Below are 18,565 nucleotides of genomic sequence, written 5' to 3'. Positions count from 1 at the left end.
GTTCGTTGTTCGTTGTTCGTTGTTCGTTGTTCGTTGTTCGTTGTTCGTTGTTCGTTGTTCTTTGTTCGTTGTTCGTTGTTCGTTGTTCGTTGTTCGTTGTTTCGGTGTTCGTTGTTCGTTGTTCGTTGTTCGTTGTTCGTTGTTCGTTGTTCGTTGTTCGTTGTTCGTTGTTCGTTGTTCGTTGTTCGTTGTTCGTTGTTCGTTGTTCGTTGTTCGTTGTTCGTTGTTCGTTGTTCGTTGTTCGTTGTTCGTTGTTCGTTGTTCGTTGTTCGTTGTTCGTTGTTCGTTGTTCGTTGTTCGTTGTTCGTTGTTCGTTGTTCGTTGTTCGGTGTTCGGTGTTCGGTGTTCGGTGTTCGGTGTTCGTTGTTCGTTGTTCGTTGTTCGTTGTTCGTTGTTCGGTGTTCGGTGTTCGGTGTCCGGTGTTCGGTGTTCGGTGTTCGTTGTTCGTTGTTCGTTGTTCGTTGTTCGGTGTTCGTTGTTCGTTGTTCGTTATTCGTTGTTCGTTGTTCGGTGTTCGTTGTTCGTTGTTCGTTGTTCGTTGTTCGTTGTTCGTTGTTCGTTGTTCGTTGTTCGTTGTTCGTTGTTCGTTGTTCGTTGTTCGTTGTTCGTTGTTCGTTAAAAATAAAATTAAAAATTATATATTATGTATGTTTATCAGCCATCTGGTTTCCATAACACAAGCGAAAGCTTAGTATGGGATCAGATTGTGCCATGTGTGAAAATTGCCCTGAAATATTTATTTATTTGTAGTAAAAACTGTTCACATGATATCTTAAAGTAGTCAATAATAGCCAAATTTCTTAATTATTACAATGTCAAAGCAATGTTAGTATAATATAAACATTTTAATTAATTCCAAAAAACATATACTAAAATTTAAAGGTACGAAGTTGAAAATCCCGTCCCAGAAAAAATCACAAATTCATTTTTAACTCAATTCTATAAAGTTAATCCATAAATAATAGAAGTCACAGCCAGGAAGTGATTAACAATTAACGCAGGGAACTCCGTGATAATTGCCAAAGTTGGCGTAAGTTTTGCGTCCACAAATCTAATATTTATGTCGAAAATGATAAGTGGTTTAATAATAATGTATTAGAAAGAGCTCAGTGGTAGGGTTTCAATAAAGTCAGGGGTCAGAAACATTATATAAATTTATTTATTTATTTATTTATTTTTATTTAAAAACATCACATGCCATTACAGGACAATGCCCAATGCGACACAGATACAATTTTATTTTACAAAAGAAACTTATCTAACTTAAATACTAAATTAAAATTACATACATAACTTAACATAGACATAGAAAAAGTTAAAAGAACTTACTAGCAATAACAGATTAACTGCAATATCACCCTTGCGAATTCACTCATAGGACAATGAAATAAGTCCGCTCTTTCGTGCGCTTCATTTATTATGCGGATGGCCCGTACCACTGGTGCTTTCGCAAGAAGGTTGGTTCGTGCTGTGGGCACTAGCAACAGTGGTGAACGGTGCCGTTTCCACGCGAATCTGGTGGGAACGCAGAGACTCACACATTCAAGTAGTCTTGAGTTCTGTTCCCTACCACGAAGAAGACTTATAATATTAACGGCAAGCGAAAAGTCTCGCCGTACACTTAATTGATTGTACCCCACCATACCCAATACAAATAAGGTAGGGTACATCAACGGATAAAAAGGATATACACCATACAGTTTTAAATATAAATGTCTCATGAATTTATTTTGGACGCGCTCTAACATTAAATTATATTTGTCTTCATGAGGAGCCCAAATTGCAGCATTGTGCTCCAAACGACTTCTTACTAACGCGTTATATAGAACCTTAAGTGTTGTAATGTTAGTGAAGTCCTTAGCCTGTCTCAAAACAAATCCAAGGTTCCTGTATGCCGTTTTACATGTTTTTATTATATGTTCCCGAAACCTCAGATCAGACGAGAACCAAACGCCTAAGTCGCGACCCTGCGTCATGCGCTGAATTGAAACCGGACCTATTTTGTAGTCGTACAAGAGAGGAGACCGATTACGATGGAAACTCATTACCGAACACTTAGTAGCATTGAAGTGAAGCTTGTTTTGACAACTCCAATGAAGGATCCTAGAAACATCATTTTGTAGGCGTTCACAGTCTGACAGATTTCTTACTTCGGCGTATAATTTCAGATCATCTGCGAATAGTAAACACTGACCATAAGTGAGGACGCCCAGCAGGTCATTAATCATGATAGTGAACTCTAAAGGACCGAGGTTACTACCCTGACTTACACCGGATCTAGTGAAATATGACTGCGATTCGCAGCCATTATAGTCGACATATTGTTGTCTGTCTTTCATATAGGAGGCCCAAAATTTTATCAATTTCGGAGTAAATCCCACCCCCGCAAGCTTTCCCAATAGCACATCATTGTCTACTGTGTCAAAGGCTTTTTTAAAGTCCAGGTAGATAATATCTACCTGAACTCCAGTGTCCACCGCAGGTACTACGTATGCCATTAAGTTGAGCAGATTAGTAGTAGTACTTCGCGCCGGTCTGAATCCATGTTGTTCCTCGCAAAGCTGTGCTGACACCTGCGAATACACGCCCGCCTGTATTGCCGATTCAAAAACTTTTGCTGGCGTTGAGAGTACGGCTACTGGTCTGTATTCGCTGATGATCGGCCCCGCTTTACCCTTAGGAACGGGAATAACTCGAGACGTTTTCCATATATTTGGAAACAAGTTGGAGTGTAAACATGCGTTAAATATGCGTTGAAGGGGTTCAGCCAGCACCCTACTACAATCTTTAAATAAGAATGATGGTATACCATCTGGGCCAGCAGAAGTTTTGGGTTTAAGGCGCGTCAATGCTTTTCTGACCTCTCCTACAGTCATCATATCGATTTGAACGCGCGCGCTACTCGACCCCATAGCTGCCGCCACATTCGTATCTAAAATTGGTGCACACTTGCTGTAAACACTTTGAAAGTACTGAGCAAACTGAATAGCACACTCTTCATTATTTAAAAGTCTACCATCTTTCATAATAATATTACTCCTGCTTGAAGACCTTCTCGCTTTGACATATTGCCAAAATAATTTCGGGTCTTTCGAAAACTGAAGTTGTATTTTATTTTTGTAACTATCATAAGCAATTTTAATATCAGTTTTTACAGCCGATCTTAACAATGAGAATTCATTATAATCGCTCGCTAACTTAGACTTTTTATACTTTCTCTGAAATGAAGCCTTTAATTTAATTTTATTTATAAGATCTCTTGTATACCAGTTAGGGTAGTGATACTTACACGAACCATTATTTTTTTTAACTTTTCTAGGTACGCATTCATTCGTATGATTACATATTCGTTAAATATATGTACTATTAATAAATATACTGACGACGCGGTTGGCGCAGTGGTAAAGTAACTGCCTACTGAGCCGACGGTCCCGGGTTCGATCCCCGGTCAGGGCAAATATTTGTGTGATGAACTCAATTATTTGTTCTTGGGTCTGGGTGTTATCTATATATGTATTTATTAAATATTATATTTATTGTCGCCTAGTACCCACAACACAAGCCTTAAGAGTCCATATCGATTTTAGAGTGATTTTGACTTGTTTCTGTAATTCTTTAGGCGCTCGTTTAACAAAACTAAATTAGTAACAATGTGTTTTCTTATCTTAAATTAAAGATTCATTCAATATCTAAAATATGTTCCAGACAATTTATTGATATTCATTGTCCAGTTTGTTTAATAGCCAATAACCTGAGGCGTGTTTCAATTTTTCCATGCGGGACGTTCGTGTCTTTGTAGTTTACACGGAATTTAAAAGAAGAAGTTTTCATATAAAATATACAACAGTAAAGACACTGAGACATCCTAAAATATGTTCGAGGCAATTTAAGTACTTTTATTCAAAAATTCAAAGAAAATCTAAGTTAAAATAGCCTTACTTTGATGAAATTTTATGTGTATTTGGCGTAGAATTTCTAAAACATACAACAGAGTAAAAAATAAATAAAAAATACACATTAAATGATAGATTTATGCTTAAAAATTTGCAATCAAAAAAATACATATTATATGATTTATGAAAGTAATGGAATATTTTAAAGTTCTCTAGAATTTTCGATTATATACGGGAGCGCAAACGCTGTTACGGCAGACCGCGCTCCGCGCTTTAGGGAGTAGGACGTGTTGCGCTGCTCCGTCAGACACAAAATTACTAAAGTACGTTTTTCCCGCGCGTAGTAGTCGGGAAGCCCACGATACTAGATTAGAATTGTTGGAGTAGACGATACCGAGATAATAAGGTCCTATAATGTTTCCACTTTGAGCGCTTTCAGCCTTTGCTACTCGACTACACGATGATCGCGTTCAAACGTAAAAATACTAGCTTTCGTCCAGCGCAATTTTGTATTAGGACTCTTAATTGAGCTTTCTGTGGGACTAGGTCGATTTGTGTAATAATGTCCTATAATATTTATTTATTTATTTATTTATTATTTATATCTGTGATGATCTTATGCAGGTAATGTACTCAAGTTGACTGTACGGCGGTTATTGCACGAAAAGCGGACGAACAACGACATAATATTATACGAGCTACTATTTATAAATACTCTAAACAAGTCAATAACTGCGTTAAAAACAACCGACTTCAAACTTGCACTTGCAACATTTACAAATACAGACAAAAATGCTCATAAAATAAAAACTACTGGGCCTATCCGAATAAAATTTTTATGGGACCAATTCGACACCATCCCGCATCGAACAAAAAAAGAATCACGTAAATCGGTTCAGAAGCCACGGAGTAATCGGTGTACATACATAAAAAAAAAAAAAAAAAAAAACATACCGGCCGAATTGATAACCTCCTCCTTTTTTTTGAAGTCGGTTAACAAAAATATATTAACTTATCAGTAACATAAAACACTACAATATCTTATAAAAAATTATTTTCCTCACCACTGCTCCAATCAAGGAAATATAGTTAAAGTAACATGGAGAGTACCTAAGTAGAGTAAGTTTGAGATCATATTGTAACACCTACCAAAGCTCACATGGCTTCGCACGAGGTGGATTTTAGGTTAGACCTTTGACCCTATAATGAGAACAATAATTATAAGAAGGTTATAATGATTTCAATACGAACATTGTTGTATTAGTTTAAAATAAAGTGTGTTTTCATGTGTTAAATATACTACAATATTATAACTATACTCTTTTACAGACAGACAAGCAGACAAAATCTTTATATCTGAAAGGTTGGAACTTTAATAAAAGATTTTACTTTCTTTCCTTATTGTATAGTACAAACTTGTAAAAACTTTAGATAACAAAACGTATAAGTAGTGAAATTTTATGGATAATTCGTATTCTCGGAAGCTCTTGTAGTTTCTAGCGAATAGCAGTATTAATGGAATTGTTGTACAAGTACTTAAGTTACATTGTTACAAGTTTAATGTTGTGTGTTATGTCGTAAATGTCTTGTAGTAAAAGTGAAGTCCCCAGTTCCCTGCGGTATGGGGAATATGCATTAAATTTATTAAGCTATTGCATAGCTTCTATCGCGGGCCTTGAGCGCGGGGACCGAATCCAGAAATTGCGTAACGAAAAACCTCACGCTCCCCACTCCGACGGGCGCGGAGGTGTGGCTTGAAGGCATAGCATGCAATAGCTTTACCGCGGCAGTCCCCGAGTGCCACACGTCTTTTTTTTTTGTTTAATTAGCAAATAACTGCTTAATATAGCACCGGAAGGAAGTTAGCGCGGAAAGTTTATTTTTTTTAATTATTAATATCTCAAAAAATTGCTCCTTAAATGCTCCATCAGAATCTGTAATTGCTCCACTTCTATAATTATTAGTTTATTTATAATAAATTAAAAAAAAAATCCAAATACTGAAAACTTGATTTCCCTATAGAATGAAAAATATTCACTTTTCATAGAAAATTTTTTTGTAAAAAAATTGCTCCCGATTTGCTCTATCAATTACAAAAAAAAATTATTTAATTTTGATAATTTTTATAATAATTAACTGAAAAACTATGATTGCATAGTAAACTACTGCGCTGTGACGTCATCAATTATTGTCGTTGCGACGCATAAGGGTCATAGGTATTTACACGTATCAGCATTGCAGCGATATCTATTAAGACCTTAATGTTTATGTTTTCTTATTTATATTATTTACTAGATTTCCGCCCGCGGCTTCGCCCGCGCAGTCAAAGAAAAGCCCTCATAGTTCCCGTTCCCGTGGGATTTCCGGGATTGCGACATTTTCTCGAGATAGCCTATGTCCTTTCTCGGGTATCAAAATATCTCCATACCAAATTTCATGAAAATTGGTTCAGTAGTTTAGGCGTGATTGAGTAACAGACAGACAGACAGAGTTACTTTCGCATTTATAATATTAGTATGGATAGTGATAGTGATTTATTCAATAATAATGAACAATTAATAAATATTTCTACTGTCAATCATCATCAAAGTATTGAATTGGTATTAATAATTGAATTTGAATTTCTGTTTACTATAAGAAAAATTAATATGCACTTTTTATTTCAGGGTGTGAAGGGATTCAGTCAAGGAGTTTTAAATTATTGAAGAGTCGTAATTATTTAGAAGTAGGGTTCGCGAAAAAAATTGAGCCCTACTTTTATATAATCACCTGAAAATTTTTCACTAGAGTATAATTAATAATTCTTTATAATTATATAAAGAATTATTTTTGACAATAGGTTTTACATAAAAATTTTACTTATTACATAAATTAATTATTGAGTTTCATCTAGCAAAAGTTGAAAGAAACAGAAATTATTATGTATTTAAAATCATTCTTATCATAGGTATGGTTATAAACATTTCCCTACCCATCCCTAAACTCGCATATTACGTTTATTCGTATTATTAAAACTTCAAGTAATTTTTAATTAATTTGTGTTTCAGTCGCTTGTTTCATCTTTCGGTGTCAAGTTGCTATCGTTTGCGGGAACTATGCGGGTTTTCCTTTGAAAACGCGGGCGAAGCAGCGGGCAGAAATCTAGTAAATAATATAAATAAGAAAACATAAACATTAAGGTCTACAGATATCGCTGCAGTGCTCATACATGTAAATATGGCCCTTATGCGTCGCAACAGCAATAATTGATGACGTCACAGCGCAGTAGTTTACTATACGTAAACATAGTTTTTCAGTCAACTATTGTAAAAATTATCAAAATTAAATAATTTTTTTTGTAATTGATAGAGCAAATCGGGAGCAATTTTTTTGCAAAAAAATTTTTTATGAAAAGTGAATATTTTTCATTCTATAGGGAAATCAAGTTTTCAGTATTTGGATTTTTTAAAAATTAATTATAAATAAACTAATAATTATAGAAGTGGAGCAATTACAGATTCTGATGGAGCATTTAAGGAGCAATTTTTTGAGATATTAATAATTAAAAAAAATAAACTTTCCGCGCTAACTTCCTTCCGGTTAATATAGCCTTATTTTTTGCCATAGTAAATAATCGAATTTAAGAGCTTTCGGTCAAGTTTTAACTACGTTATCATATAACAGTGCATTTACAGCGAGCGAATGCTCATTCTGTCACAACTATGTCAACTTCTTTGAGTGTAAGGCGTAGAGCATTCTATCGTTGATCTTAGTGCATTCGAAAAGATTATGTGCAATGTTCTAATACTGAACAATACTGAATACGATTTTAGTTTATAAAACAGCGCGAAAGAATGCTCTAGCTCTAGCTCTATGTTCGTTTGATGTAAATGCACTGTAAACAGTCAAATTCAAACTCAAACATTTATTCATACAACTATACTCTTAGAAGCGCCTTAAAATCGTCAAAATTATTCATTCAACGAATTCTTATAATCTCTTTGAATCTTCAAAAACCTAATTTAATATTTACAGTCAAAGTACGAAAAAGCTAAGCTATAAATAATAAATTTTGCTGTTTAGATATTCGCATCTCCCTATATCTCTAACAATCCTTTATCTTCAACTCAAATTGTCACTAGACACACAAACGAGAACTGAAATTGTCACAGTACAGTGACGTGCATAAAAGTTGGTACAATAAGTAATATATTTTTACTGACATTAACTTACATGTCTACAGTTTTCATTTTTCTCATCTTTATCCAACTTTCATTACTACTTACTATCAAATAAATATGAATATGATAGGTTGAAATAAAACAACAGAATATTATTTTATACATGTTTATTTTAAACAGGAAATAAAACACGGATTGTATTTTAAGTTATCACTCTTTCAAGAATGTCAGTTATAAGTTATCTAGAAGATGCATTGAGTAGTAAGCAAGTTCACCGGCCATGGAGGGTCTTTTCTTGAAGTCTCAATGTTGTAATTGTTCGGATACATCGCGGGTCGCAAATTATTCCGGAGATTAATTGTAGGACGCCACTGCATATCTAAAATTATAATAAAAATATTTGAAAACGTATATTTCTGATAAATGATAACGTAATTAAATAAATTTCATATGGATATGAACTAGCATAAAATATTGTACGTTTGTTTGTTCCAATTTTTACGACAGGCAGTGTACATGTCTCGTTAGCAGCAAGGGTAACGCAAACACGGTGTTTTTCTCACAGACTCAATTCAGTCCCTTTGTTTAGTCTCTGTGGACCTCTTGAAATGATAGCCTAATACTGAGCGACTTTACCTTGTAGAAAAGTAATTTAAACAGATGGTTATTTGATGTGATGTAGGAAGATATTATCTGATTTTAGTATTTTAAAGTAATATTATTATAGGAGATGAGGTGTTCGTTAAAAATGTATTTAAAAGAGAAATTAAACAAAAAAACATCATTAGGCATGACGTGTAAAAGTTTACTGGGTAAGAAACTGAGGTACCTATCATATCTTCGAATTTCATCAATATAGGTACATACATCACTTACTTCAATTCCACATGCAAATAATTTAATTTACAGATATTAGAATCACTAATACTCACTTTAAATTTAAAAATTAATTTGGAAAATCCAAAAGTGCACGCCTCATAATTTTTTTTTAATAATTATTTATTAATTATTATTTTTGTTTATTTAATAACAATTAAACCACATCGAATCAGACCCTGAAAAATGAAAGGGTTCTATTCCTGAGCATACTCAAGCGTAAGAGAAAAAAAAAAAGACTCGATTAGTAAAGTATTTCGGTCGCTATCGTGTTAACAAGAAAAAGGATCCGCACATACAGACACACGGACGTCCAAGACAGAACTTTTTTAAACTGTTTTTTAACTAGTTTCAATAACAAAAATGACATCAAAAATATCATGAACGTTAAAAATAGTGTTTTTTCTTAATATGTGTGTGTATGTATTATCTTACAAGTGCAATGTATGATACATAAAGACATTTTAAGTTTGAAAAATCAGATGTTTTGCGCGAAGTGACAGTAGTACCCACCTCAACGCTTCGCTTATTAGACTAGAGTAGATAATTTTTGAAACAAAAAAAAATCGCAGTCGGATGAAACCCATTAGAAAAGGAGGGGAATATGATAAAAATGTAAGGAAAAATAAATTACGGTCAATCCGAGTTCGGGAAGCGGGAGGGCGGAGCTTTTTAGAGAAAAAAATGGTTTCTCTTGATTTCCGACAAAACTACAAGTCCTATAGAAAAAAGTTCAATGGCAAAGTTGTAGGTAATTAAAAGTTCTACAACTTTTGTATTCACAATTTTTTCACATAACCTAAAAATTTAGGTGAAAAATTCAAAAAACCAAGTTTTTGGTCTTTTATTTCTATCTACTTCAAAATTTATTTTTTTTCTACGAAATTTGGTGGAAACTTACTTTATTATGTCCCAAATACACTGTAATTTATTTGATTGAAAATATTTATTTTTTCGCCTTATTTTGAATTAATACCAAAAAAACAACCTAATTTTCAATCGAAAAGTCACCCGTCAAAATATCAGCTTTTTTCAAAAACTTGGGGTGCCTTTTATTCATTGAAATCTCTACTTTCATATGGTGTAAAAAAAATAAACACCACCATAGTAAATGTTCTCAGGAAATGCATACAAACAGTCTGAAAATTAGCTTTTACTAAATCAGGCACACTTCTCGAACTACCTGAAATGTTTTTATCGACATCATTTTGCTTTTGAATATGCTGTAAAATATTAAACTTAGAACAGATAATTATTTTTCTTTTGAAATATTACCGAAAAGCCGATACAAGAGAAGATATAGAGTTCAAGAAGTGTGCCTGATTTAGTAAAAGCTAATTTTCAGACTGTTTGTATGCATTTCCTGAGAACATTTACTATGGTGGTGTTTATTTTTTTTACACCATATGAAAGTAGAGATTTCAATGAATAAAAGGCACAAGTTTTTGAAAAAAGCTGATATTTTGACGGGTGACTTTTCGATTGAAAATTAGGTTGTTTTTTTTTGGTATTAATTCAATATAAGGCGAAAAAATAAATATTTTCAATCAAATAAATTACAGTGTATTTGGGACATAATAAAGTAAGTTTCCACCAAATTTCGTAGAAAAAAAAAAAATTTTGAAGTAGATAAAAATAAAAGACCAAAAACTTGGTTTTTTTTAATTTTTCACCTAAATTTTTAGGTTATGTGAAAAAATTGTGAATACAAAAGTTGTAGAACTTTTAATTACCTACAACTTTGCCATTGAACTTTTTTCTATAGGACTTGTAGTTTTGTCGGAAATCAAGAGAAACCATTTTTTTCTCTAAAAAGCTCCCCCCTCCCGCTTCCCGAACTCGGATTGACCGTAATTTATTTTTCCTTACATTTTTATCATATTCCCCTCCTTTTCTAATGGGTTTCATCCGACTGCGATTTTTTTTATCTTTTCATTATTTTCAAAGGCCTACCCCAGTCTATATGAGGCGTGCAATAAGCAAAATATACATAACTAATAGTTTTTTAAAACAAATATTTTATTATATCTAGGTATTAGTCCTGAAAAAAATAAAAAATGTGTGCGTGTACTAGTGAACACACGTAAGAAGTGAAACTTCTTTATGACCTTATTTTTTTAAAAATAATTTACTATATGCAACTTTACAGAAATACGTCGAATCACGCGTGGCCCTACCACATACAAAAAAAATGGCGCGTAACGGAAAAATGTCACGCGTAACGAAAAAATGTTACACTAAATTTATTTCCAACCCCGATAAAGAAGTTTCACTTCAATAACCAAAATTTATATACAAAATTAGTTATTTATCGTGATCGCTTGAAAAATGTATCGAACACGAAAGTAAAAGCACTTTCTAGAAGTTTTTTTTAATATTTATCATAATAAATGTACCTCTTTAACTTTCCAAGGCAGGTGCAAAGTTCTCGGAAGTAGGCTTTGAAAAATTCATAGCAGTAAGTGCTTTTCGTACATTTGTACCGTGATAAATGTCTTGACGTTAGAGGTAATTGGTGAAACAACAGTTTAGGGTTCTACGGTTGTGTACTGTGTATTTGGTATGTTATATAGTTCAACTAGCGGTCCGCCCCGGCTTCGCCCGTGGTACCTACATGTTTAAACTATCCTATCTCTCAAGTTGGATCGAACTGCACATGGTGTGCGAATTTTATTATAATCGGTTAAGTGGTTTAGGAGTCCATTTAGGACAAACATTGTGACACGAGATTTATATAATTATTAATATTAAGATTAAGATAGATCCGCAATGAACAGGAATAGTTTCATATGGTAAGTGTTACAAAATACTGGATATTTTAGTGATTTACTTTAAATTTAGGTACCATTAATACTATTATTTGAAATGTTGAATCTCTAATACTATTATAAATGCCAAAGTAATGTATCTGCCTTCTGTCTTCACTTCACTGATTTGGATGAAATTTGATATAAATATAGTTTGACTTTCTACCGTCTGTGTTATAGTATGTGTCTGTATGCTTAGGTCTTTAATATTAAGGAACAGATTTTGATGCGGTTTTTCTAATAGATAGAGATCTATTACAATCTATAGAAAATCTGTGGTTTTTAGGCACCCGTTACACGCTCAATACAGATCACGATCCAAGTCAGGTGACGGATTGACGAATCTTTATGTGGATCGTCGCGACATTAGATGGTCAATCCAGATCATATTATCAGTCCACTGTTCGACATTGTCAAATGCACACGCATTCACAACCACTAAATAGATCTGAATAAGAACAAAGCTTGTGCAGCAATAATTATTGCCTGTTATTTGAAAAAACGCGTGAAGAGGAAACGCTGGCTACGCCGTGGCTACTAAAAAGGAACATCTATACACATTCGAAATTGTTAGATGAAATTTATAGTACGGAAGAGGAAGAGGATTACGCAAATCACTACAGGATGAAGGAGGCATGTTTTGATCATCTGTTAAAAATGGTTACACCTGTGTGTTGTCGTCCCATACCATCGCGCTCCGAACGCAGACTGACGTAATTTGACAGCATGTTACATTACACGATCAATCTGGATCTCGATCAAAGGATCGAGATCGTTGATTTCTAAAAATCTAGATATTTTCTGATCAGATTTTACGATCCGTCAATCAAATACATTACACAGTCAATCTGGATTGAGATCAATGATCATGATCAAGGATCACATTCTAGATTGAGCGTGTAACTGGTGCCTTAGGAAGTGGTTTCATCCGCTTAAAAAAGGCCGGAAAGCAAGTAATAGTAAAATCATTATAAAAAGTTTTTATTTATTCCTTACTTATATATATTTACCGTTTTTATTTCGGGTTTAATATGATAACATTGAACAATATTAAATAAAACCTAGACTATAAAAACTATTTCTTTTACCATAATGTACCAAAGCTCAGACCAGCAGAAGCCACATTCGTACATTACGGCTGGCCTAAATTTACGTCACAAAGCTTCACAAGATTTACAGACAGACAGAATTGGGGCAACTTATGCTCTTGTACTTTCGAATATTGTCTACATAATACATACGTACATGTACAATTATTAACTAGTGATAACCTACAGCTTCACACGCGTGGCACTATAATTATTGTGTATTTGACTGCAAACATTCAAAAATTTAACGAAATTCGTTTAGTATCTACTATTTATGTTAGATAAGCTGTTAATATATCTATTTTACCTGTACATTTTGTTATGATTATTGACAAGATTAAAAAAGTTAAATTAAGAGTTATAATACTGTAACTACTTGACTATAATAATAGTTAAAATTATAATATTTTTCTTATATCTAGCGTGCAGATGAGATAGGTTTAAAATAATACGAATAAATTCCTTTCCATAAACAAATCATTCGAAAGGAAATTAAATATACAGAAAACTGTAAAAACAGAAAGCGGTAAAAACATTTAAGAAAATAAAGAATTTATAAAGTACGGACGCGATGTCCTGTCACATCGTTGCTTTCGGTACAGTACGTTTAACGCCGCACTAAATTGAGATTTAGTTTTTATTTAATACTATAGCGGATAGCCTATAATACAGTTTTTCTCGTGTTAAATAGAGAAAAAGCATTTACTAATCCAGAATACAGTTAATTTATTTTTCAACAGATAGATGCGATCAGTTATCTTTGTGTAAAGACATCTACATCAAGTCTACATAATAATCATTCCATTCTATCGCTTATAATATCAATACTATTTAGGTATATTTTCAAAGAACTAGTTCGTAGCGATAACAATGTTCTATTTTGTTTTTCTTAATTAATATAAGATTAAAAACAACAATTAGCTCGACCGTTCTCATGAAATGGATGTCATTTGAAGCTATCTAGCAATCACAAAGTTCCACGTACTTATTAACGACATATAACTTTAATCAGAAAAGTTATATTGGATTTCGCTAACTCCGTAAATTAGGTTCGAGTCGTATGTGCACAGTAAACAGATGCGAACAGTAGCAAAACTCCACATAAAACGTTCGAAACAGCTTACTTACACAAACATATTATGCATAGAATTATTTCGACGGGACTTCTAAGCATATGACTAATATTTAATAATATTATAAGTAAAAACGTGTAGATAGGCTGTTAACGCTCTGAAAGTAGCATGATGAAATATTCCTAATCAACTACTATTCACTTCAGTATAATTGCAGATGATCCCTTTGTCGAGTGTCTCGTCGATGAGCATGTTTATGTGATAAAGCTGTTTCGAACGGTTTGTGGGGAGTTTCGCTACTGTGCGTATTTCATTAACTGTGGTATCTGTGTGGTTAAGATAATGATTGCTCGACGTATATAAATACGGAAAAAGGTTCATTTGTTTTTCTTTGTTCCTGACCATACATGCTTAAAATGGGATGGGTTGGGATTCAAATTTGAATTTTAATCATTATGTTAATGTTTTCTGTATATGTTAACATAATATCCTTACTAATATTATAAATGCGAAAGTAACTCTGTCTGTCTGTCTGTCTGTTACTCAATCACGCCTAAACTGCTGAACCAATTTGCATGAAATTTGGTTTGGAGATATTTTGATACCCGAGAAAGGACATAGGCTACCTTTTATTGCGAAATATGTACCACGGGCGAAGCCGGGGCAGACCACTAGTGCTAAATAAAGTTTACCATAAAGTAAAAGTATTTGAAATTGACACGTGGATGTTCTTAGTTCTACTCCCTACTTCCTGCATTTTAAATGCATCCCTTGATCGATAAACAGCATAGATTTTTTTTATCTAAGGAAACACCGTGCAGTAGTTCCTGCGATTAGCGCGTTCAAACAAATAAACAAACTTTTCATATTATTATAGATGGACCCAATTCTTAATCTAAATTATATACAACATTATTTCTTCTAACAAAATTATTTATTTTCCAAGCCATTTAATCATTACCATACTAGACTATAATACTAAAATATATAGCGGTCGACTGAGACACTTCACACGAGCCGAGCGGACACCCACGTAAATAACGTCAATAAACAATCTGCTCCTGACACAGGGAGTGTGGAGTGTCTTTAACATTAATAGACGCTTATGTCGTTTGCACTGTTATAGTATTGATTTATGTTTGGGATATTTTAAATTTATTTCTACAGTAGGTCTTTATTTATGTCTACAGTCTTTTTGTATGTATTTTGGAGTGTTTTGTCCTAGTATTTTTCATGTAGAATTGTAGTACCTATGTATAATATTTTATTGATATAATAATATGTATTTGTAGTGAAATGAAATTCAAGATATGGTTCAAATTCGATCAACAATCATCATACGTGCAATTAAACCCATTTATGATCAAAATACAACGTTATACTTTTTTTTGTAATAAATGTCAAAGCTATATATTATATTCACATTACTCGATGTGATCTTTAGGCGTGATGTGCAGAAAATCGTCTAATCCCCTAGAGGTATGGGGCAAACACATTTCATATATTTTACTGATCGATTTTTGTCACAAATAGACCTTAGCAAAGTCCGCTTACTGTATGACAATAATAAAAAGGGATATTAAAGGTGGGCGGGTAACTTAAGAAATGTATTAAAATGATCTTAGTAAAAGTGTTTCTCTTTTCATGATATTTCAAATTATTATTTGAAAAAAGCGTACACCAACGCTTTTAAGTTTTGTTATTTGTAATGTGTTAGTTTTAATATGTTTATGTAGCACGCTTACGTTATTTATTACTTTAGGTTTTATCTAAAAACAATCTAGAAATAATAATAAATAAATAAATAAATATTATAGGACATTATTACACAAATCGACCTAGTCCCACAGTAAGCTCAATTAAGGCTTGTGTTGTGGGTACTAGGCGACGATAAATATAATATTTAATAAATACATATATATATGTCGTGGCCATATCGTAAATTTGGTCATTTCATGATATGATTGGCCATTTCACGAAATGGTCGCATTTCGTGAAATGGCCAATTTAGTTTGGCCACATCATGATGTGGCTTGAGCAGATCAATGATAAGAAATCGTTTCACGATATGGCCAACTAAACGCGCGGTTTTTTCATGAAATGATCAAAATTATTTGATCATATCGTAAAATAGTTACATTAATCATTGGTAGAGGCGCTGCAAGCTCTGTGTTTATGTGATAAGATGGCGGCCGCTGGCGAAAATTTAATTATTCGCAGTTAAAAACTTCATAATTCGTTTAATAACAATATGAAGAAAGTCATAGCAAAGAATTTACGACGGTTCGAGTACTATGGAAAATGTGGATATCTTATATGTATTGAAGAAAAAATGCGTCTTAAATAAAATAATTTAAGACGCATTTTTACTAAAGTATTATAATTGTTTGTTTTTTAAAAAGCGATCCGCTTCTGGCACTCGCCGGCCGCTGCCGCGGCACGCTCGCTTTGCTCGCTCGGCTCGTGCGTTCTTTATTAAAGTCTAACCTAACCTAACCTTAATGTTTTCTATTGCAAAAACCATTCGCTTCTGGCAGTCGCCGGCCACTGCCGTGGCACTAACTTATATGACAATAAACAAGTTCTAAAAATATTCAGAATTTTTTAATGTTTTATGGACTTTATATATTTTATACGATCTGGCCAAATGTGGATGACCATATCGTGAAACGTTGACGATTTAACGATCTGATCAAACCATGTTGGCCATTTCATGAAATGCGACCATTTCGTGAAATGGCCACTCATATCATGAAATGATCAAATCTACGATATGACCACGACATATAGATAATAACACCCAGACCCAAGAACAAATAATTGAGTTCATCACACAAATATTTGCCCTGACCGGGGATCGAACCCGGGACCGTCGGCTCAGTAGGCAGTTACTTTACCACTGCGCCAACCACGTCGTCAATATATAATGACTAGATTTCCGCCCGCGGCTTCGCCCGCGTTTTCAAAGGAAACCCCGCATAGTTCCCGTTCCCGTGGGATTTCCGGGATAAAACCTATCCTATGTGTTAATCCAAGTTACCCTCTATATGTGTGCTAAATTTCATTGTAATCGGTTCATTAGTTTTTACGTGAAAGAGTAACAAACATCCATACATCCATACATCCATACATCCATACAAACTTTCGCCTTTATAATAGTATTAAGATAAGATTAAGATTAAGATGTATAGCTTCCTCGATAAAATGGGCTGTCTAACACCGAAAGAACTTTTCAAATCGGACCAGTAGTTCTTGAGATTAACGCGTTCAAACAAACATAAAAACTTTTCAGCTTTATAATATTACTAATTAAAATATTATAGTATAAATTGGTGCATCATAATATTATACCAAATATTAGTATCATATAGGTACATACATATTTAATGAAGACATCTCTTTATTTCTAAGGCTGAACCCAGGACTTGTACCAACCTTACCTTTGGAATCAAAAGGTAATATATCCCATAGGCATAGTGCTGATAATGTGACCTTTCGTTACCAAAACAAACCAGTCAAGCCCATCTTTGCATATTGAAGTTGCGAACTGAGTCGAAACTAATAATTGCGCTAGAGGGTGTAGTTTAATTGTTTTGTTGGCATTCGAATGTTTCCGTTTACGTATGGATGTTTGTGGTTGCTTTGATTTGAATATGTTCAACCGTTTGTTTCATTGAGAACATTTTGGTACAGATCATCATTAGAATTTAAAATATATTTTTACTTTCAGTTTATTTGATACTAGCCGGCCCCGCGGTTTTACCCGCAGTGCTCCGCTCCTGTTAGTCTTAGCAAGATGATATATAGCCTATAACCTTCCTCGATAAATGGGCTATCTAACACTGAAAGAATTTTTCAAATCGGACCAGTAGTTCCTGAGATTAGCGCGTTCAAACAAACAAACTCTTCAGCTTTATAATATTAGTATAGATATTCCACACTGTGAAATAGATTCTGGATTTGTTCTGTTTAGTATATCTGCCAATTAATATGACAACGTATAGAAATAAGGGGAATGTGTAATGTGTCAGATAAACAAGACTAAAATCAGCAAGTTAGTGAAACTGGTTTTTAAAGTACCTACTATTTATTTACTTAGTCACAAGTATAGTTCAAATAAAAAATTGATAACCAGTACAATAAAACAAGTATTATTATTTATGTAAGGTAGTAGGTAATGAAACACAATTATTGATTATTATCTTAAATTTATTATCGATAAACGATTACAATAAAAACTAATACATCAGTCTTTTGTAAGATAAAATTTCATAATAATAATTTAAAACGTATCTTAAATGTTAACTATTTTAATAAGTCTATACATTCTAATAAATTAATAAACAATTGGCACATTATTAATATAACTAATGAGATCAATTCATAGTATTTACAATAATTATTTGATAATTACTACTTAGAATTAATACAAAAACATAAATAGACCGTAAAAGTTATTAATCTGTATGTTTGTTTATACATAGCTATAAAACGATCGATGCATGGTAATCATAATAATTATTAAAGTAATATACAAATTACAAACACATACATAACATACGTTATACGCTATAAAGGTAAAATAATTTAACAATATTGTTCTAAAATTATTTAACAGTTAATAATAACAACAAAGAACACTTGAACAGTAAATTTTCACTAAGTACC

At 33.2% G+C, this 18,565-nt stretch overlaps 1 protein-coding gene across 1 annotated transcript in view; it reads right to left on the bottom strand.

Annotated features, from left to right (window-relative positions):
- Positions 1-1,410: 1,410 nt before the first annotated feature.
- Positions 1,411-18,565, bottom strand: part of LOC149898736 (uncharacterized) — a 41,336-nt gene continuing 24,181 nt past the window's right edge. Inside the window, exons 30-31 of the mRNA XM_090114850.1 lie at positions 1,812-2,932; positions 1,411-1,515 (exon numbers count right to left, since the gene is read on the bottom strand). Coding sequence (XP_089970976.1) covers positions 1,411-1,515; positions 1,812-2,932 — 1,226 coding nt within the window. The remainder of the gene's footprint in view (positions 1,516-1,811; positions 2,933-18,565) is intronic.

The sequence above is a fragment of the Colias eurytheme genome, chromosome 22 (assembly GCF_061535395.1).
Source record: "Colias eurytheme isolate Ceu_HAF_F1 chromosome 22, ilColEury1 Martin Lab GWU primary, whole genome shotgun sequence".
NCBI lineage: Eukaryota > Metazoa > Arthropoda > Insecta > Lepidoptera > Pieridae > Colias > Colias eurytheme.
This window is presented reverse-complemented; position numbering and strand designations above follow the sequence as displayed.